The sequence below is a fragment of the Panthera pardus genome, unplaced genomic scaffold (assembly GCF_024362965.1).
Source record: "Panthera pardus isolate Hobbes unplaced genomic scaffold, ASM2436296v1 HiC_scaffold_8, whole genome shotgun sequence".
NCBI lineage: Eukaryota > Metazoa > Chordata > Mammalia > Carnivora > Felidae > Panthera > Panthera pardus.
The window spans coordinates 96,369,457-96,392,940 of record NW_026527013.1 but is presented as its reverse complement, the minus strand read 5'-3'; the positions used below and the strand labels follow the sequence as shown (position 1 = coordinate 96,392,940).

The 23,484-nt window shown below is 35.5% G+C and overlaps 1 protein-coding gene across 3 annotated transcripts in view; it reads right to left on the bottom strand.

The window, feature by feature from the left end:
• Window positions 1-23,484, bottom strand: part of VPS50 (VPS50 subunit of EARP/GARPII complex) — a 139,374-nt gene that overhangs the window by 26,958 nt on the left and 88,932 nt on the right. For all 3 annotated transcript variants that reach the window (XM_019443319.2, XM_019443318.2, XM_019443320.2), the window contains 5 exons: window positions 20,166-20,256; window positions 17,142-17,318; window positions 13,454-13,572; window positions 10,983-11,089; window positions 543-664 (listed from right to left, as the gene is read on the bottom strand). In XM_019443319.2, coding sequence (XP_019298864.1) covers window positions 543-664; window positions 10,983-11,089; window positions 13,454-13,572; window positions 17,142-17,318; window positions 20,166-20,256 — 616 coding nt within the window. The remainder of the gene's footprint in view (window positions 1-542; window positions 665-10,982; window positions 11,090-13,453; window positions 13,573-17,141; window positions 17,319-20,165; window positions 20,257-23,484) is intronic.

Sequence of the window (23,484 nt, the reverse complement as noted above, 5' to 3'; positions counted from 1 at the left end):
ACCATGCTGTTCTCTTTAGGAGTAGAAAAAGACAAATGCAATAAGAGCTTGTGGAAACACTAAAAGGAGGTACAGGAAATGATTCTGTGGCAGACAGAAGGTTCAGTTCAAAGGTTTTCAATTATTTTAATAAATGTTTGCCATTATCTTCTGACTGTAGGAGTGCCTGCTAAGATTTGTAAGCCAATACTAAAAATGTCTCATTTACTATGTAGTAATTACACACTGAGCCATATTTAAACAAGGCAACCCGCACATTTTTCACTGCCAAAATGCATCAAGGTTAAAAACAGATGCTGCACTTTTTCTGCCAAAATTTGAATAACATAAAATATGTGTATCATATCAGAGCTTAAGATTAATATATACATAAGGTAATTAAGCAGACAAAAAGGTGACATCAAAAATTCTGTTAGATTTTCGATGGATAATTTTCAAAATAATATTATTTGTATATTTCATACAAAGAGAATGAAAAATTTTACATTTTAAAAATAAATACATTTTTAAAGAAACAGACTTTCCCACCAAAGGTGACTTACTGAATCATTTCGACCAAAAAAGGTATATATTGCATACAAGTAATAATCAAATAGCTGAGACATGAAATGGATAACATCAAAGGCAATTGGCTTAAGAATGTTCATCATCTGCATATATTTACCTGAAAAAAATCAAAATTAGAAAAAAATTAAAATCTGTTAAGTCTATCATTATAGAGACACTATATCAAATGTATTTTTTAATGAAATATTACATTCCTAGTCCCATTAGCCATTTTCAAGTACTCAATAGTCATCTGTGGCTAGTGGTTATTGTATTGGACAGTTACAGCATCTTGGAAAGTACTACTGGAGAGCACTGACATAAATAATACCTACAAAAATATTTTTATACTAATATATTTTACTGTTTGTCAAATATTCATGGAACATCTATAATCTATACTCTTTTATAAATAACACTGCACACACTATAGTTCCACATTCTTGGATTCCATTTGAAATAATTTCTTCCAATAAAATAAAATAAATTTAAAAAACATTTTTTTAATAAATTAAATAAAATAATTTCTTCAAAAATGTTTAGGCATAATAATACCAAAGACAATGTACTTGAAAAAAAAGCTTTTCCTTTTTCACAAGCTTATATACACAGAGCAAAAGTAAAAAAGCAAGAAGAAAAAGGACACATAGAAGGCACATCCTATTCCCTTGAACCCTAGCCCTGTGAAATCTTGTGTCAGAGGCCAAGAACATTTCTTTATCACTACATCACTCAAGAGCTCAACACTCTCAAAGTGCCAAAAAAATGTCCTATTCGTTCCTTCCTTTGGGAGATGCCAATATTATGTTCTCTTCTCTCTAAACATATGATACAGTTACAGAAAAAAATATTTAAAAACCAAAATCTCAAAAAAAAAGTAAAATGAAAAAAATAAAACCTCAAATCTCTACATTTATAAACTTGTTAATGTATTTGAAGGGTGCACGGGAGATGGGCTGAATCAAGTAATAAATAATAACAAGATCCTAATTGTGTTTCTTTTTTATGGGGAATAATAGGGAAAGAAGCACATCTATAAAAAAATGCTCTTCTGCAGAAGATGTTAAAACAGGCCATTTGCTTAATTTCCAAATGAGCAAATAACTCAGGTGCTCACTCTACCTAATGTAACTGCTATAAATTTTAAATTGGTACTATTGAAGACACCATGACTCAAGAGAAAACACATTAACTGCAGTAGAAAAAAATTTACTCTAATGGAAATATCTACTATGGAAACCATTTCTTTATTATTTAAGAACTCAGTACAGCTGCTTTAATTTACATGCGAAATGATTCTAAACAATACTCAGATGGTCAGGAAAAGAAACACACACACACACACACACACACACACACACACACACACACACACCAAAAACTAAAAACCATTCAACTCAGATTCTATTCTTACTCTTATTTGTCTTTTGTTTTAGAATCATGATTTGTAATTATTTCACACAGACTTTTTTTAAAAAATCACAATGGAAAAATATTTGAAAATTATGCTCCTAGAAATTTCTGGATCACTATGCAGGTATTTCATCAATTACAAACATGTAGTGAGAGACTAAGAGAAAAATTACCAGGTGTACTCACAACTGCAAAGAAAAGACCCCCCCCCCCCAACCCCCGCCATCCTGAAACCAGCCAGGGCGTGCCTGGTTGTGGTTTGAAATAAAGGCGGGAACCAATCAAGTTCTGCTGAGTGTTCAAATTTAAATGTCAACCAATAACAGCTCTGTAACCTCAAAAAAAATCCCTAACTTGTTGTGCCTGTCTATAAAAGAAGCTGTAAAATCCTTGCTCAGGGCCTCTTGCGTCACCAGCAACGAGTGCGCGGAGGACCGGGTTCGAACCTGCAATAAACGACCCTTGCCGCTTGGCTTTGACTCTGGACTCTGGTGGTTTGTTTTCAGGGGGTCTCTCGAATCGGGGCATATCAGTAGATTTTAAACTGCAACTATTTACACAAAAAATGTGACACTGAAAAAAATTTAAAAATATCATGTTTTAATTGATATCTGTTTTGAGATATCAATTAGAGAGAGAGATAATAAGAGATGATAAGTAAAATGAGGTAGAATGCAAATATCTGGGTTAATATATGTCCAGAACACAAAGCTCCTCTCCATTACTAGTAAGATTAACCATTGTTTATATAATTAATCTTAAGGAAGAATATATAAATGAATTATTAATAGGTAAAGCTTTTTTAAATGTTGCATTCAAAAGAAAAAAAAACTAGATAAAAACCCACCACTCTCAAAAAAATGTTTAAATATATTTATATTCATTCATTCAATTCATTCAACAAACAATTTCTGAAGGCTTATTATGTCCTTGGCTTTGTGTTAAGACACAAGGTGTTAGAGTCCCTGCTCTCATACCTTAAATGGTCAGATGAGGGAGGCGGCCATATAAGCAGGCTGCCAGAATATTAAAACATAAGAATAAGAAGAAGAAGAAGAAGAAGAAGAAGAAGAAGAGCTCTGTTCCAGTTCATGAGGGCACAGTAAGCTTTTGGAGGCTGGAGGAGGCCTATGTACCTTCTCAGAATTACTGAATTAAAAGAATTTTACAGTAGTTTAAGCCTGTATCTATGAAGAGAAAGGGATGAGGAGGGAAAGGCGAGTAGGTATGATCACCAGAAAATGAGAAATCTCGAAAAATTTCTACACCAAGCCAATTTCTAAATTGGTAAACCTTTCTGATAAAGGACCAAAGAGTACATAGTTTTAGGCTTTGCATGCCATACAGTCTATGTTGCAACTACTCAGCTCTGCTGGTCTCTGTTTCAACTACTCAACTCTGCCTTTGTAACACAAAAACAGCCATAGACAATATGTAAACAAATGAGCATGGGTGTATTCCAATAAAACTTTATTTACAAAAACAGGTAGCCTAACTCACTTGACCTGCATGTTATAGTGTCCCAACCCCTGTCTGGATGACACATAAGAGACAGGAGAGTTTGACGGAATAATACAAAGAAATCCATAAACCACAAGACGACCATTAAGGAGATAAAAGCTATTCTGTAGGATGGTGACTGCTTAGACTTGGTGGGCAGTGCAAGAGGGTAGGAGCCAGAAATAGAGCTGAAAAAGGATGGATTCATTAAGGGTCCATTACCCTTAAATTACCATTCAGCAGGTCTTCCTCTATCACTATCCCTCACCAACAATAGAGTACAGGCTACCAGAATATTCCACGGACAAAAACAAAAGAAAACAAAAACTCTTAGGATTTCTCTCTAAAAGAAGTAAATAAATGACATGAACAAACCAAACAAAAAAACTGAGCAAAATTTAAAAAAATAATAAATTAGAAAGGCAAAGGCTTCTAGTGTGCATGTTGGCACCACAGATTAAAATCTACCTAATTCTAAAAATTGGGGGATCTGTCCCCATAAAGTAAAAATTGCTAGTAAATCCACCCAGCCTTGCCCGGTTCTATAGGAAGTTCCCAGTCAGGATCCCTACTGAGGAGAAAGGGGCAGGAAGAGCATAGCTCTCATTACTCAGCAAGGGACACCCACAGCAGCTATGCAGGCCTTCTATTTTGGATTTGAAGAGGTCATCAAAAATCACCAGTCCCAGAGAGTAAAAGTAAAAAGAAATGCTGATCCCAGAGAAAACAGTAAGTCAAGCTAAAGAAATGTAATAATTATATAAATCTTATAACAGAAGAATATGGGGGGTGGGGGGAAAGAGAATACACAAGGGCTTTTAAAGAATTTAAAAGTGATTTTAAAATTAAAAATTAAAGAAAAAAATGGAAAAATGGAAGTCTTCTAGAAGATCGAGAAAATATAGGAGACATAAAGGGGCCAATCTAAAAGACCAACACTTAAGCAATGAGAAATCAAAGAAAGAGAGGGTAGAGAAAATGGGGAAGTGGAAATCATCAAATAAATAGTAGCATTAGTCACAGCTGAGGAGCATAAGAGCTTTCAGATTGAAAGGGTCATGAACTACCCAACACACTTAATGAAAAATAACTCACACCTAAACACATCACCAGAGAGTTCTGAAACATCAAGGAAAAAAAAATACTAAAAGCTTTCAGAGAGAGAGAGAGAGAGAGAGAAAGAAGAGAGAGAAAAGAAATTCAACTACAGTAAAATGAACAGAACACTACAGGTTTCAACTTTCCGAGGAAAAATAATTCCTAATCTGTAATTCTATTATGCACAGCTGAATTGTCATTCCGTGAAAGGACAGAATAAAGACGTTCAAAATGACAAGAATTCAAAACATTTACCTCTCATTACTCTTTCCTGGGAAATTACAACTAGAAGACAAACAAAAACAGACCAAGAAATTGCCTCCAGGTTGGTGGTAGGGAGGCCTGGGGTGGGAGACTGCTGTTTCCTCACAATCTCTTCTTTACTATTTACTGCCTTACAGTGAGAATACTACCTTAATAAAAGGGTAAAAGCAAGGCTCTGAAGTTAGCCGGCCTTGTTTAAAAAATGTGGTCGGTCAGTGAATGGAGATGTGGTTCAGATGCACTCCACCTTCTCTTCCTTCCCTTCTAGAACTCCCTACAGAGGACATGAGAGTGGAGTGCACAACAGCATGCTTTGGAAACATGGAGGAAGGTTACTTAATACACAGCCCAGATGGATACAGGACTGGCCTATGCCGCAGGAGGGAGGACCTCAGGCCCCATGTGAGGAGGGTTCCTGGCTTTGTGAGAGAATTCAAGAGCAAGCCACTTAGAGGAAGGGACAAGGATTTATTAAATATAAAAGTAAGCAAGGAACTACTTCACAAAGTAGCAGTCTCTCCTCCCAGGTGAGAAGGAGGACCCCGCCCCCCTCCTTTGCCTCTAAGGAAAGGTTTTATAAGTTTTATTTAAATTAGCTAACCATATAGGGAGGGGTTTACTCTTTAACTTAGGGTTTATCATTCACATTGGGCAGTTTTTCCATTGTTTTAGGGTTATGGAATTACCCACAGGAAGCAATTTTAAGAAAGTCCAGCCTGGGTAGCTTTTTATTGCTGGAGAGAGTGAGGCTTATGGTTTTCCATGAGTCTGATCTTGTGACTCTTTCTATGACCTGCTGCTGACTTTTAGGTTAAGGGTCAGTCTAGAATCAAAATGGCTATACTTTGGTCAACTTGTCTCCCTAGCCTCCCTTCCCTCCTGCCTCAAGATGACTAAGAAAAGCATCTCTTCCCAAATGATCACCTGCAAGAAGTTCTTATTCCTGTTTCCAGTCTATATTATCACCTCTGTGAACTTCGTCCAGGTGTAAGAATCAACATTCCTGATTTCCTTTACCAGTTGTGAAGCATGAAAAGAACTTACTGGCTCTAGGAACAGACAATCTGGGCTCTACTAGTTAGCAGCTATGTGACATTAGGCAAGTTATTTACCTCTGGGCTTTAATTATTTGGTATATAAAAGGGGTATTGTAAAGAATTCATGAGAGGGGCGCCTGGGTGGCTCAGTCGGTTAAGCGTCCGACTTCAGCTCAGGTCACGATCTCGCAGTCCGTGAGTTCGAGCCCCGCGTCGGGCTCTGGGCTGATGGCTCAGAGCCTGGAGCCCGCTTCCGATTCTGTGTCTCCCTCTCTCCCTGTCCCTCCCCCGTTCATGCTCTGTCTCTCTCTGTCTCAAAAATAAATAAACGTTAAAAAAAAAAAAAAAGAATTCATGAGAAAATGTGTGTAAAGTGTTTACGTGGCCTATAATAAGGGAGCAAGAAATCTTAGCTACTGCTATCATTTTAAAATAATTATAGTTATGACGAATGCAGGAAGGGAGAAGTACAGAGTGCTAGGTAAAGAAACTTAGGGGCGCCTGAGTGGCTCAGCTGGTTAAGCAACCGACTTCAGCTCAGGTCATGATCTCAGAGTTCGTGGGTTCGAGCCCTGTATGGAGCTCTGTGCTGACAGCTCAAAGCCTGAAGCCTGCTTCAGATTCTGTGTCTCCCAATCTTTATGCCCTCCCCTCCTCACACTCTGTCTTTCTCTCTCTCTCTCTCTCTCTCAAAAATATATACACATGAAAAAAAAAAAAAAAGAAACAAAAGAAACCTAACCTCATGAGGAAACGCAAAAGAAAGAGCACCGTTTACATTATCATCCTAAAATCTAGACTGTGTGTCCTGCATACTCATGGAGAGGAGACACAGAGGGACTGGCAAAGAAACCAACCAAGGAACAAGATGGAGGAGAACTATACAACCAAGAGGAACAGTGGGCCTGCCTTACCCAGCTCATCAGCACAGAGAACAAATATTTTAAAATATTTCACATAAATAACAGAGCAATTACCACATGAAAGCTGGCCCAGGGAAATTCATTTAGAGAGCCACACTTTTACACAGAGGAACAAATTCAAGGGTACAGAGAAGGTGCTGTGTGTGTGTTCCTCCACTGTTGATTCAGACAAAAGAGGAGGAGAAAGTGTTGCTCCAATATTCAAGATTTTAAAAATCAAGGTTTGTCAGTTCAGTATACTGGGCACCTACAAAAGCACTGGCTGAATGCTCTATATGCTGCAGAGATGACTCTGATCGTTCTCATCTGTAGGGGCTGACAAATTGATGGGGAGGAGCAAAACAGAATCTGAGCTGGAAGGATGTTAGCTATTCTTATCACAGCGCACTAAGTTGAAACACCATTAATGGATATAAATAGCACATAAAGGCAAGCTGGAAATGCTATAAATGAGCCATAAAGGAAAGGAAAAGTTAGTTCAGCTCATAAAATTTAGAAAAACACACTGAACAATGAACTGAAGACCACAGTCTATTACCTAAGTCTTTAACTACCAGCTTTTATTCTATCATTTCATTGTTATTTATTTTTATTCTGTAGTTTGAATATTCTATTTCAGCCTCCCAAATCTCCTATATGATTTTCTTGCACATTTTGCTGAAGGATGACACTTCTTGGGTCATCCTCTCAAAATATCATGTTGTACATAGAGCTATCAGCTCAGAAAGTGTTTTAAAACTGTTTAAAAGTATTTCATATAAATAACAAAATGTAAGTATCTTTTAGAGAAACAAAAATATTGGAATGTAATCTAAATTAAATAATGACATATTTTTTTCCTTAAACATTACATATCAAAATATTAAAGTTTCTGAGATAACTTTATTCTGGTTTCATGTTAAGTCTGGATACATGACGTGCTGGTGTGTTATGATTTTCAGCTGCTAAAGTAATGTAATAAATAATTTTATTCTAAGGTCTGTAGTTTTGATAAGCATGTATTTTGGCAACCTGACTTCTGCCCCTCTCAAACCTATAATACCTGCTCAAGAGAGAGCTGCCTCCAGGAGAAGAAAATCTTGAATAGGAAGCCTATCTCAGTGATGAGACACATTCCTTAAAATTTCTCTACCTCTGCAAGAAATTGTCAGGTTGACAGAATTTTCTCTTTACTCAAGCAAGCATTCTGATTAGTTCTCTGCACTTATGAAAGGCTCCCTGGGCTTTTCTAACAGATTTAGGTACCACCTAGGGCTGGGAAACCCCATTAACACTTTTTTGTTTAATCTCTCCTAATTACCTGCCAAATAAATACTACTTGAAAAGGACATTTTGAATATGCCTTTAATGTTCTAAAATGTGCCTCCCAACTATTGAATAATTAGTTCCTTCATCTTCCCAGGCACCCAAAATTAATCAACCTTATTTACACAACTGTACTTCTGGCTTTGTAAGAAGAGACATTACCTTTGCGGGTTTATTATCTTCAAGCACCTCTATAGCATTTACTGGTTGGAGACCCCTTAGTGAGTGGTTCTCTTAAAGTTCTATTTTATGAATATGTACAAACTGAAGATAAAGACATCCCAGGGAGAGAAAGCGGTAGGCATAAAAATCTATGGGAGGGAATAATGGAAGCACCTAATCCCAGCCCTAAATGGGAAGATGTGAGAGTTAAAATAGCATACTAGGCATTGTTTACTAATTGCAATTCTAGTAAAAGATCTGGTGGTGGTGAAGGCTGAAATTACAATCGTCAGATTCTCTTCACTGAGTAAGGTTTTATTCAGGACTGTCTGCTTTATAGGGTTGACATACCAAAAGCCCGTTAGAACACAACTTTCCCCCCATTTCTTAAATCTACTATTAGAAAACAATGTCCACTATGTCAATCAGTAATCCTTCTATAAGAATTTGTTGTTACTGACTTCTGAATTTAGCACCAATAGCACATTTCTATCCATTTCTTACATAATGAGAATAGCAGAATGCAGTTTTTCATTTCCTTATGTCTGCTAAGAAGTGAAGATTTGCATCTGTTGTCTGCATTTAACTGAATGAAACATGATTTGCCCCCCTCCTCAATTTTGTTTTAGCCTTATATTTGATTTACTTCTACTAAATATATGTCTTTTAGAGTAAAAGTAGTTGATAACCTCTAGTTCTTTTTGAACTAGGTGAGGTTAAAAATATAAACTATCACTAAATGGGATTGATTGTATTATTTTCCCCATTTATCCCAACCCACTCCCCTTCCCTGTAAGAAGATTATGCATCCTCCTCTACTGCTCTGAACCTGTAGTGCCTTCCTGGGCACAAGTGTACCTCTCTCTCCAATAGTCAAGCCTGACTTGCCATGGCCAGTGACATATGTCACAGGAAGTCAGTGTGCCACAGCAGGGTGGAAGCCTTAAGGGTCATAACATGGACTGACTCCTGCTCTTTTCCCCATGTTCCAAATTGGTACTATTCTCTCAGCGTGAATCTCAGAATGACACATGAAACAGATCGAAGGTGATCAGGAGCCAATACACATCATGTAAACTTTTGTGGCTGAAAGCCACTGATGTGTTAGGGTGATTTGTTCCTTCAACACAACCAGGCAAAAGATGACTTCATTAAACTACATCTCTCAAGCAGTGTGTTCAGACACCAGAAACTACAGTGAGTCCAGAAAGCTGAGGAGGATGACAAGGATTTTGGAATATTTGTCAGTGGGAACCACATAAGGGAAATGAGCACACTGACCCTAAAGAAAGAACTGGTGGAGCATACAGAAAGGAAGGACAGTATAACTACCACCCAGACCTGAAAAGTGATCACAGGGAAGAATAGGAGAAAAAAGTACAGACTTACTCTTTTTACTTTTAAAGGCATAACTAAGACCAACAGATAAAATTACAGAGAAAAAGAAATTTTGATTTATCACAAGGAAGAGATTTCTACCAATTAAATCAGTCTAATAGTTGAATGAGTAGTCTTGCAAAATAAGACGTACAGTCACTCACTGTGAGACATGAAACAAAAGCTAGGTGACCACCACAAATTAGGGGCATTAAAGAAAGAAATCCTAGTTTTATAGGAATTTATACCAGATGACCTCTCAGAACCCTTCCAGTTCTGGTTCTATAAATTCTAGACAGGAACTCATAATGCTATGTTCAGTTAGCTCTCTTGGATAAAGAAGAAAGGCTAATTACCCTGGCAATAATCAGCCAAAAAACACTTTAGAATCTGGTCATTTTTTGGTGTGTCATAAAAATATACAAATTTTTCTTTTCCTCTCAATTCATTATTACTTTTCCACTATTTTTCCTAAAGGAAATGGGACTTCTAAGAAACATTTTGTCTACTTTGCCCTATTCATTAATGAAATTTAGAAATTATCTTCAAGAATACAGACCATTTTATCAGAGTCAAGAGTAATCAAACTAGGCAGCAGGATATTATCATCTCCATATAGAATACAGAGGTTTTTTTTTTTGTTGTTGTTGTTGTTGTTCTAGAACACCATTAAAATTCCTGACTGGTATAGATGACTTAATTAATTTGAGAAGACGTCTCTATAACTTATATGTCAAATGTACAGACTTACTTGTGAGACATAAAGGTTAGGATGGCATATAAAATGTTGAAATGTTGAATGTTAAAAATTCCACATCATCTTCAAACCGAAGTATTTTAAATGACATTTCTTCACGTTATTTGCTTTCTACAAAATCATCAATAAAGGTCTTATCTGTAATAAGAATAACTCTTTCTATGGTGTGAACATTTAGCTCTTGTGTCTGAAAATGCCAGAGAATCACTCTTCACTCTGTCTGTCTGACAGGAAGATTGTGAAGATCAATGAACTAAGCACAACATAGTGTAAATGTGAAATGGGTACTATCATCATCCTACACACACCTCTAATTCACATAGAGAATTTTTCATTACATACCAAATAACTGGAATATTTTAGAAAAAGTAGAAGACACAAATACAGTAGACACAAAGTAGTTAACTGAAAAAGAAAAACTGACATTAATATTAGTATTATACTATTTGAAACAATTATGATGAGAAAGCATTGACCTCTAACAGTCTTAAAACCTTCCTTGTGGTAAGCATTGAAGTGTACAATGAAAATCCCAATAAAAGTAACAAAAGTAGACTAATTTAACTAACAATGTTTTTTTTTAAAGGTGTAGCTACTTACCAACAAGTCTTATTACATTCAGTGTTGTATTTGTTAAGATGGGTGCATTCACTTTATTTAGACTGTAATCTGATTTCTTCCTGCTTTTTAAAGTTTCCCTAGAAACGCTTAATATGGAAAAACAAAACAGAGTTGCAATTAGGGTTGTCAACTAGTAAATCAGTAAATTATTGAGATTAGGATCTATCCTCCATTCCTAATTAGTTATGAAAAATGTTACCATGTATCAGGTAGGGATATAAAGATTATCTCCTGTCCTTACAAAGTTTACAGTCTAGAGGAGAAGAGTAATTCATAAACAGAGAACTAAAGTACTATACTCTATTTCTTTGATTCAAAGACATTAATTAACCACTTTTAAAAAAGCTATGTTACTTTAAAAAATAGATGTTTCGGGGTGCCTGGGTGGCTTGGTTGGTTAAGCGTCCGACTTCAGCTCAGGTCATGATCTCACACTCCGTGAGTTCGAGCCCCGCGTCGGGCTCTGTGCTGACAGCTCGGAGCCTGGAGCCTGTTTCAGATTCTGTGTCTCCCTCTCTCTCTGCCCCTCCCCTGTTCATGCTCTGTCTCTCTCTGTCTCAAAAATAAATAAACGTTAAAAAAAAAAATAGATGTTTCAGGGAAATTCTGTATCAAATGTACCAAACATCCTGATTTCAGACTTATAAATATGAAAACATAGAATCTAAACCTAATATCTAAAACATAAGGTATAATGACAGAGTCTGGGGTTAGGTATGACACTAGGTTCAAAGAAAAAGTAGAACTTATGTGATAAGTACAGAAAAAAAGGGGACACAGAGGTAAAAGAAGAGAGTGTGCTCAGAGAAGCATAAAGAGTTCGCAATGCCAGCATGGAGAATTCGTGGGCTGAGGGAAAAGTGGTAAGAAGAAAGGTAAAGGTCAGGTCACTGAAGGCAATCACATCTAAAGAGTATGAACCTTAACCTGAATACAAATCTTAAGCAGAAAAATGACATGATCAAATTTTTAGATTAAGAAAAAAAAAAGTCTACATTTGTATCCAAGAATGGATTAGGAGGGGGTAAAACTAGACACAGGTAGCCAAGGTAAGGGGGCTGATCCAATGATCTGGCACAGAGATGATTTTTGCATGAATTTCGATGATATCAGTGAAATACAAGACATTTTGATAAATTCTAGAGACACTTTGAGGTTGGAATTGGTAGTAATTGATTGAATGCAGGTTGTAGTTCACATTATTCATACTTCTTAGTGGTAAGTTAGGTGGGTAACTGCATAACCCTACAAAAAAATGCAAGTATATACACACATATACTGGCAGACACTATCTTACATGTTCATTTCAATTAGAGCTTTCCTTGTAGCCAAAATATACCCGAAATATCCAGTGAAGAAGTCCAACAACACAATTCTACTTGGTTCATAACAGATCATAGATGGGAGATATTTAAACATCATATATATGTGAAAAAAAATGGAAACAATTTTTGACATTAAAATATCCATTACCACACAAATAGATCATTTTTGAGGAGAGAAATTATATTGATTAGGGTTTCAAATTAAATAGGTACTAACTAGGTACTTTGGGGGTAAAAAGTAGGGCAGAATGTACTTAAATCTATCATTAAGAATAAAGTATATTTGCAGTCACTAAATGTCTGATGCTCAGTCATGAAATTAACTCACTCACATCTAAGAATCAGCCCATTTAAGTGGAAGAAGGTGACAAAAAATTCTTATGTAATTATCATAGTTTTTGAACAGGACAGTTTATCATAGAAGCAAAACAATGAAGGAACCTTAACAGAAGGCCCAAATATATTTGTAAATGTAATTGACATCGGAAAAATGAGTGGAGACTCTCTGCATTTACTAGATTGAGGCAGAAACTCCACATACAGAACAAATGACTACTTTCCTCCTTGAGTTTTTTTTTTCCTTTTTTTTAATGTTTATTTTTGAGAGAGAGCGAGAGAGAGAGCACACGCGCGTGAGCGAGCATGAGCGGGGGAGGGGCAGAGAGAGAGGGAGACACAGAATCTGAAGCAGGCTCCAAGCTCTGAGCTGTCAGCACAGAGCCCAATGCGGGGCTCAAACTCACAAACCACGGCATCATGACCTGAGCCAAAGTCAGATGCTTAACCGACTGAGCTACCCAGGTGCCCTTCCTCCTTGAGGTTTTTTTAACTTATGTGAAGCAGGAACTGCCTCCAAAGACAGCTCTGATTTTATAAATCAAAAGTTTGTTTTTCTGCAAAAACCACTGCTCTCTAAATTAAGAGCCCTTTGATTATGCCCAATATAAAAAATAAAAACTATTTTTTTAACCTTGCAGGAATCATTTAAAAACATATCAACTTGTCACATGACATCATAACCTACAGAAATATTTAATTTTTGTTTTTTGTTTTTTCTTAACCCTTAAAGGAAATACTGTATTTAAAAGCACAACATAGAAAAGCATACAATCTAAGAACAATTACCTTTTCACAGGTGCATCACCTGTCTGTTCATCCACATAATCTCGTTTTAGCTCCTCAGGAACATCACTGTCACTGTCATACTCCTGATAGGCACTTTTTTCTTGTTCATCAGATTCATACTGAAGAAAACACAGTATATTCAACAATGGGTATGAACAGCCAAGCTTTCTTGGAATCTTTCAACACAACAAAAGTATCCAATTTTTAAGAAGTAGTTTATGGAAGAAAGTTCTTAGTAATTCATTTTTAATTTTGCCCTCAAGAACCATAGTAATCATTTCCATTTTCTCCATCATCCACCTTAACCAGCTCAAAAGAAAAAAAGGAAAATAAGATACAAACATTATACCTACAAAAGTTTCTAAATGTCTCCTAAAAAATCAAATCTCCACATAAAGAAAACAAACAAACAAAAACAAGAATCCTGATAGCTCTCAGGAGAGGAAAAGAGTGTACATTTGACTAAAAACAAAAAATCTCATCTCTTCCTCCAAGTCATTTCATGATACTTCCATTTTGCTAATTCATTATAAAGAGGTTGAGTGTACAATTCTGGCACTCTGGAAGTGTTAATTCAGCGTAATAAACTCTTACAGCACACATGCTAATGTTCTAATTTATTATGAGGAGATTTAATTCCAAGGGTGGCTTAGAAAATTATGCTTAGTACCATGGGACTAATGAGAGCAAGGGCAAAAATGGTGGATTTCCTCTTGAGAGGAAGGGTGCCTATCTAACCTTTTCATCATCTTTATGGCACCATGGCCCAGTGCCAGCATGGGAGAGGACAGTGGAGTCCAGACTCAGGAAAGAAAGCAGTTGCAGCAATAGCATTATCGCTTAATATTTTAAGTTAGTATGATTAAATAATGGCTAACATTTCTTCAGTGTTAAGTGCTAAGTGTTTTCATGAATTTTCTCACTGAATCTTCAAAACAATTCTATGACAAAGTTTTATCCCCATATTCCAGTTGAGGAGACCAGTATAAAGACAACATGGAAAGATATTGGTCCCCTAATTCAACACATTTTTTTGAAAGTCTAAAGCAGTAGGACAGGCCATAGTAAGATCTCGACCTTAACTCTCAAGAACTTATGTGGTACCTAGAAAGATTAGATCACATATTAATAACAGCAAACAAGAATTCTATAGGCATTCTTACCCACTTGTATACAATGTGATCGTGATAACATTCAGAAAGGTAATTCACACACACCAGGACATTCTGGTTATAACAACAGAGCTTCATGATTCCACAGTACAAGAGATCCTCATTTTTAAGGATTCTGTGTTTGCAAACTTCCCTACTTGCTAAACTTTATTTGTAACCCCAACATTCACGACACCTTCACTGTCAACCATGGATATGCATAGAGTATGCAGAAACTTTTGAGTTACCCAAAATGCACATTCCTAGCTGAAGGCAAACAAAGTAATGCTCTACCTTTTTGCCTCATCTATCTTACTTTCTTTTTTTTAGAAATTGTATTTATTTTATTTTAAAATTTATTAAAAAAAATTTTTAATGTTTATTTTTGAGACAGAGTGTGAGCAGGGGAGGGACAGAGAGAGAGGGAGACAGAATTCAAAGCAGGCTCCAGGCTCTGAGCTGTCAGCACAGAGCCAGACACAGGGCTCGAACTTATGAACCGCGAGATCATGAGCTGAGCCGAAGTCAGACACTCAACCGATTGAACCATCTAGGCGTCCCTTTAAATTTACTTGAGAGAGAGAGAGAGAGAGAGAGAACACGAGCAGGGGAGAGGGACCAGAGGGAGAGAGAGAGAGAGAGAGAGAGAGAGAGAGAGAGAATTCTAAGCAGGCTCCATGCTCAGCATGGCGCCCAATGCGGGGCTCAATCCCATGACTCTGGGATCATGGCTTGAGACGAAATCAGGAGTCAGATGATCAACCGACTGAGCCACCCAGGCATCCCTTCATCTCTCTTACTTAAACAATGTCCATTTCACTGTCTATTTAGTGCCACATTTAAAAAATATCTGTGCTTTTTGCTGGTGATTTCACTGTTTAGAATGGCTCCTAAGTGTAGGACTAAAGTTTTGTCTAGTGCTCCTGAGCACAAGATTGTAGTATATCTTATAGTAAAAATACATGTGTTAGATAAGCTTCGTTCAGGCAGGAATTATAGTGCTGCTGGCTGTGAGTTCAACGTTAATAGACCAACACTTTATATTAACTTAGATGTCTTTAAGCAAAAACATACATAAAACAAGGTTATACATTGATCGGTTGATGAAAATGTGACCAAAGGCTCACAGGAACTGAATCCCGTATTTCACCTAGGAACAATGGTTCTGTATTTACTAATTCAGTGTTCAGAGGGACTTTATAGACCACAATTGACACGAATAATGAGAATCAAATGCTATGTGAGATTCAATTAACAAATCATCAGTACAGGTGGATATATTATTTCAAAATGTTGAAAAGACTTTTAATTCCTCTCAGTTTAGTCTGCTTTATAGAGGCAAAGTGTCACCCAGAATTACTAAATTACAAATGTAAGTATGGCTTCCTATGAAATAATTTCTACTTTATGATAAAACATAACAAATGGTATACTTTCATGGCAATGTTTTTTTAAATTATATCTTCACTAAACAAAAAATAAAAATGCCAAAACTAAAATACACACACAATTTCAACAGATTTTTGTCAAATCTGAACAGTTTCACTTCGGCTTCATTAAATCTAAAATAAAAATCATACAGGGTCCGTCTGGAAGTGACAAAGATGAGAAGAACCCATCCAAATTAAAAACTGTATAAACACAGGTAACTGTGAAGTAAGCATTCCCTCACTGTAAATATAGGGAAACGGAGGATCACAAAGTTAAAATAAGTTGCCAAGGAACACACATCTAATAAATAATAAAGGTGATATTCATTCCAACTGCCTTCAAATCCTTTCCATTAACTCACACAAACTCTGGTTTATATTATGTTTTTTGAGCTGTTCAAAGTGTTAAAACATTGTACTTCTAAACATCCCGGCCAGGTAACCAAGCAAGACATTACTCTCTCAAATAAAGGAACATGGACAAAATGATTCAGGTGCCCAAGAGAGAGGATGAGAAGTAAGTGCAGACGATCTATTCCCTCATCCATCTATCCAACAAATCACATAAATATGCAGTGAAGAAACTGCCCCTACCTGATTCAGTAATCTAGTAAGAACTACAGAAATCTGCCTGGGTGGCGCAGTCGGTTAAGCGTCCGACTTCAGCCAGGTCACGATCTCGCGGTCCGTGAGTTCGAGCCCCGCGTCAGGCTCTGGGCTGATGGCTCGGAGCCTGGAGCCTGTTTCTGATTCTGTGTTTCCCTCTCTCTGCCCCTCCCCCGTTCATGCTCTGTCTCTCTCTGTCCCAAAAATAAATTAAAAACGTTGAAAAAAAAAAATTTAAAAAAAGAACATACAGAAATCTAATAAGAGCACAAAATAAACATAAAGGCAAAATGTATTCTTCAAAAGGACATTTTCAACAGAGCATACTATAAAGCCATTACTGTACAAGTGTTATCGCAGGTATATAAGCATATAGGTAGGAAGATGGGTGGTGAATGGATAAATGGGTCTAGCCAATCACCTTGCTCCTTGGGTAGAGAACACTTTTCAATAAGAAAATCTCACTTACATTCCACAATAGGTTTTAAAAACACTACATACCCCATTAGAAGCCAGGACATCTTCTGTTTCTTCATCTTTATGGTTGGCCTGAATTTCAAATGGATTCCCATCACTACAGTACTGCTCAAACAAGGTCACTGTTTTTGAAGAAGTTGAGGCTGGCTGCTTACTAGGTGAAACTGATGGGGAACGAGACTGTTCCATGAATTTAAATTCCTAGACATTAAAAAAAATGAGTCAGATATCTTTTAGCAACAACAATAAAATTCAAGTACATAATATATTCCATCAATGTACATGCAGAGTTAGAGAAAAAAAAATTAAACCTGATTCTTCAGGTTATTCACTTTTAAATCTTCAAAGTTGTCTGAAAACACAAACTTGAAAATATATGCTCAAAGTTTTCCCTAAAGACAACTCAGGTGCTGATATCACTTTAAGAAGCATTACCTAAATCAAGCTACTTTTGGCTTACTTTATGGAACTGCACAGAAAGTTTTTGAAAACAACTTGAATTTGAATAATTCTAAAAAATTTCACATAGCACCAAAGACCTAGCAGAATATGGTTTTAATCAATAAAAAGGCCACAATAAAAATTGTTAGGTCAGACACCTTGTATACTTATATGTTTACACCATTTGAGATATTCTACAAAAATACATCAAAATCTTTCTTTGTTATATTGCACTGAAGAACTTAAAAACTTTCATTCTATAAACTTGCATTTATTTTTCTTCATATATCTAGAAGCAGATAACACAAACACACATACTAAGGTCAAATGATAACATCTTTTAGACCTAAAGCTTGCCATTAATCAATTATATTCCATTAACTTCTTACATATGTTGGGAATGTCACCTGGCTTCTCTGTGCCTCAATTTCCTCACCTATAAAATGAGAGAGTCAATCTACAGTAAGAGAACCACAATGCTAATGCTAAAGAGTTGTAGCACCCAGCACAAATCATGCAGTTCCCATAAGAGGAAACTGAGGTAGTCCAGAGGGATTCAGTGCTGAGTTCAAGATCACATTGCTTATTAGTGGAAAAGATGGAATAATCTTCAAAGTTTATTTGAATTCCAAATCTCTTGATTTGATGATTTTTCACAAAAATTTGGTAATTTTGCAATTTGGTAATGTTTTTAATATTTTTAATATTAATACTAAATTTCACATTTTTCATATTCAAAGATAATATTCTTAAAAATTACATAGGCTTGTTAAATTTCAAATGATGTGTTTATTTTCTTTTTAAATTGCAACTACACATTAAATCAAATTCATAATAATGCTTAAAAACAATGCCATTATTTTTATCATTCTAAACAAGGGAAGACGCTAAATTAATGAGATGATTTTTTAAACCAAATCTATAGTACATGTGTCAAGTGAACACGATCTCATTTGTGAATAGTTTTTAAAGTAACTACTTTTTAAAATAGTTGTTAGAACCCTTAACATGAGCTCTACTCTCTCTCTCTTTTTTTAAAGATTTTAAGTATTAATCTCCACACCCAACATGGGATTTGAACCCACAACCCTGAAATCAAGAGTTGCATACTTCACCAACTGAGCCAGCCAGACACCCCTAGAACTACTGTCTTAAGAAAACTTTAAGTGCATAATAACAGTACTTTTAACTATAGGCAAAATCTTGTACAGTAGATCTGTATCCACCTTGCAAAACTGAAAATTCAAGGTAACTACTTTAAAGGAGATAATGTTCAATTGGATAGAAATATTTCAAATGTATCTTGTAAAAAAATTGTTTTATATTTACACCAAGTACATGTGCTCATATACACAAACATAATTTGATAGTTAAACACAAATTCAAACAAAATTATTTAAATAGGGATTCTAAAATCAATGGTAGAATTCTAAATAATGTTAAGGAATCATATTAAGATTTCTAAAATAATGTTAAAATCAATGTTAATTTTGCTGTCTTTCAAGCATTTATTAATCAACACATTTCACTGTATTTAATATTTCCACACTAGGAAGGCAATATGGTAGAACTGAATAAGAAGTTAGCTCTTAAAAAACCATAAAGACTATCCTTACATAAAACTTCTAATCATGTATTCTTTACATTTATCCAGAATACAAAAGTTGCTTCTAGAATGCCATTCCTTCCAAGGGCAAAAGCTAAACATACTGGATCTTTAATGCAGGGATCTAAGTTTATATATTGTGTTTTGACATTTGGTATTTGTAGATCATCATCTATCACACAAGGAGTATTTATCTACAAGTGTGTTTCAACCAAGGCTTAGAAAACAACTCAATTAATATTTTCAAAGATCATATATTCTATAAAGATGCAAGGAATAAATTAACTAATAAAAATTAATTAAGAGTATTTTTTATAAGTACCTCTTTTATTTCTGAGGAATTGTCTCACTACAAGGCACATTTACGAGTTGCAACATAAATTAGGAATCTATTAGACCCTTTAAGAAACAACAAACAAGGATGCTTGGGTGGGTCAGTAGGTTGAGCATCCAACTCTTGATTTTGGCTCAGGTCATGATCCCAGCATCATGAGATCGAGCCCTATGTCAGTCTCTGCACTGGTGGAGCCTGTTTGGGATTCTCTCTCCCTCCCTCTTTCTCTCTTTCTCTTTAATCCTCTCCCCCACCTGCATACTCTCTGAGCTCTCTGTCTAAAATAAAATTTTAAAATTAAAAAAAAAAAAGAAATTACAAATATTCTGTAAATATAAGCTTTTTCATTAAAGACCATCAAAATACAGCTGATTAATTTTCTGCAAAATTTAAATAAATCATTATTAGATCTTCTTCTGAAATCAAAAGAAAAAGATTAGGCAAAAGAGCTTTCCTGAAGTGCATAAACAAAATTTGTAAAAAGAGACAGATTTTGACATCTATAAAAGGATCACTCTTACAAAAGAGGTTTGCTATTAATCACTATTAAGGAAGGAAGGAAGACACTATTCTTTAATGATTTTATGAATGATTTTTTAATATCTGGGTTTTTTTAAAAAGATGACTAAATAAAAGACAGATTTATTTGTTCCTAAGAAACACTTACGTGAAGTTGCAAAATGCTGAAATTTGACTTAACGGGACAAAGCTCCCAGGTCTCATTCTCTAGAAACATCCTCAATTCATCAAGCCGTGTCCTTAAAAAAAGAAAACACTCCAAAAAGTTAGGAGAAAAGTAAACTGCACACAAGATTTAAGAAAATAAAATTTGATTATAGAATTATCATCATAATCACAATCAACTTTGAGAATCCATTCAAATCAACACAGCAAACACAAACATTTACTTTTACTTGTTACTATCTTATCGTTAAGAGAAAAAATTCTCAAATATTTACTAAACTCACAATATCTTTATTACAAAAATAATGTACAGGAAATGATATTTTAATTAAGGGATTAAACTAAAAGCTACTCACCAATTCACATGCTTAAACTATCCCTAGCTAATTATATATCAATGCCAAAAAAGAGAAATAATTTACAAAGTTTATGAGATCATTAACACTAATAAATGCTTTATGCTAAACAGCAAAGATCTTAATCATACTTACTAAGCCACAAGATCAAGATGATTATCAGTCTCCAAATATATTTAGCTCAGTCCCTATCTCTACACAGCATTTACAAATTAAATTAGCAAATATGGTACTTATATGGCCAGCACTGCACTAATCATTTACATCATATTGATCTCTTCTTACTTTTTTAATGCTATTGCGGTTTACTATCGTGGATCATATATATATATATATCATATATATATATATATATATATATATATATATGATATATATATATCATACATTATATAGGCAGTTCCAGAAGAATAACTACTTCTTTCCAGTTGACCCAGGAAACAAAAGGGCCAGTGCCCGCCCCTACTTTTCCCTTCTTGTAACAGCTTCATTGTTATTACTAAACTGCCAAAACCAAAATCTAGATTTTTAAAAAAAATCCACAGGTTCTAAAGTAAAGAGACAATAAATAGGTAAATCTATAAACAGCAAAAACTGCTCCAAATATTAGGATTAACAGAAGGGGACTTTAAGATAACTATTATAATTAAGTTAAATAAAATAGAGAAAAAGAAGTACAAAATGGGTAGAAAAGAGAATTTCAAAGAATTGCAGTAATAAAAACAAAAAGAGAATCAGACATTCTGTAACTGAAAAATATAATCACCTTGAGTTAAAAATTGGTTAAGTAAACAGAAGACAGACAGATTGACAGAAACTATCCAAACTGAAGCATGAATTGAAAACATAGAAGAAGCAACAGAAAAGATCATAAAAGATAGATGAGTCACAGTCAAAACATCTAGTATGCATGCAACTGAATTGAGAGGACAGAGAAATGAACAGAAGCAGTATTTAAGGAGGTAATGGCTGAGAATATTCCAAAAGTGATTGTGCCCGAACCACACACCATATACAAAAATGAACTAAAATGGACCATAGACCTAATGTAAGAACTCAGAACTATAAAAGTTTACAACTCTTACAATTCAACAATAAAAAGACAAATAACCCAACTGACAAATGGGCAAAGGTTTTGATCAGACATTTCTGCAAAGATTTACAAATGACCAATAAGCATATAAAAAAATGTTGAATATCATCAGTCATTAGGGAAATGGAATCAAAAGCATGAGACACCACACCACTGAGACAGCTATACTCAGAGATCGACAATAACAGGTATTGATAAGGATCTGTAGAAATGAGAGCTCTTATACAGTGCTGATGGGAATTTAAAATGGGGCAGCCACTTTGGGAAACAGTTTGGGGGTTCTTCAAAACATTAAGCGTGGAGTTACCACTTAACCTGGGAATTCCACTCTGTATTGGTTTCCGGTGCTGCTGTAACAAACCACCAGAACCTGAGTGGCTTAAAGCAACAGAAATTTATTCTCTAACAGCTCTGGAGGCCAGAGTCTGAAACAGTATTCACCAGGTTGCAATCAAGGTGTCAGCAGGGCTATACTCTCTGCAGAAGCTCCAAACATCATCTATAAATGTGTTCCTTGCTTCTTTCAGCTTATGGTGGTTATCACCATTCTATGGTTTGTAGCCTCAGCGTTCCAATCTCTGCCAATCTTCATATTACTTTCTCTGTGTGTGTCTTTTCCTCTGTGTTTGTGTCAAAGCATGAAAAAACTCAACGTGCCAATACTGGCTTTTAAGATGGAAATGGTCATGTGCAAGGATGGGTGAGCAACTTCTAAAAGCTGAGGATGTTCCCTTGCTGACAGCCACCAAGAAAATACGGATCTCAATCCTAAAACCATAAGAAACTGAATTCTGCCAACATCCTGAATGTGCTCAGATGTGTATTCTTCCTCAAAGCCTTTTGATTAGAGCCCGGCCCTGCTTACACCTTGATTTTGGCTCTGTGAGACCTTAAAGTTGAGCACCAAGCTGATCCAGACGTCAAACCTCAGAACTGTGGCGCAATAAATGGATGTTGTTTTAAGCTGTTAAGCTCACAGCAATTTATTACCTAATAATATAAAACTATTACAGTGATAAAAGGTACCAACTCAGACAAAAGCAGCTTTAGTAAACCCCTCCTGCATAAGGAGTATACAAAAAATAAGACAGGAAGTAAAAGTATACAATAAAAACATAGAAAGACACTAGAAGGGTAAGACAAAGTAAATGCAGTTAGAAAGTTGGTTCTTACATTACTCTGGAAGTATACTAACCTAAGATCAACTATAACAGAACAGGAGTGCACAGTGAAATGACAGTGACCACTATAAGAATCCATTTTTAAGAAGCTAACTGAAGGAAAAAAAAACAGTATAAAAGTAAAAAATATGCATGATCAATCCAAAAGAAAGGAGGACAATTAATAAATGAAAAAAGAATAACACTTTTAGAAATAAAACAATATGATGGATTTAAACTCAACTATGCCAATGAATACATTAAATGGAAATAGGAAAAACAGTTCAAACAAAATACAAAACTCATGAGACTGTATTTAAAAACAACAGCAACATTGGGGGTGCCTGGGTGGCTCAGTCAATTAAGCGTCTGACTTCAGCTCAGGTCATGATCTCAAGATTCATGAGTTCAAGCCCCATGTCGGGCTCCGTGTTGACAGCTCAGAGCTTGGAGCCTGCTTCAGAATCTGTGTCTCCCGCTCTCTCTCTGCCCCTCCCCTGCTTGCTCTCTCTCTCTCTCTCTCTCTCTCTCTCAAAAATAAATAAACATTAAAAAAATAATAAAACAACAACACAACAAAACAAACTACATGCTATTTACATGAGATACACTTTAAATATAAGGCCATAGACTGAAAGTAAAAATTACACAGAAACATGATTTCTTAAAATTATGAAATAAGGTGGAATTTTT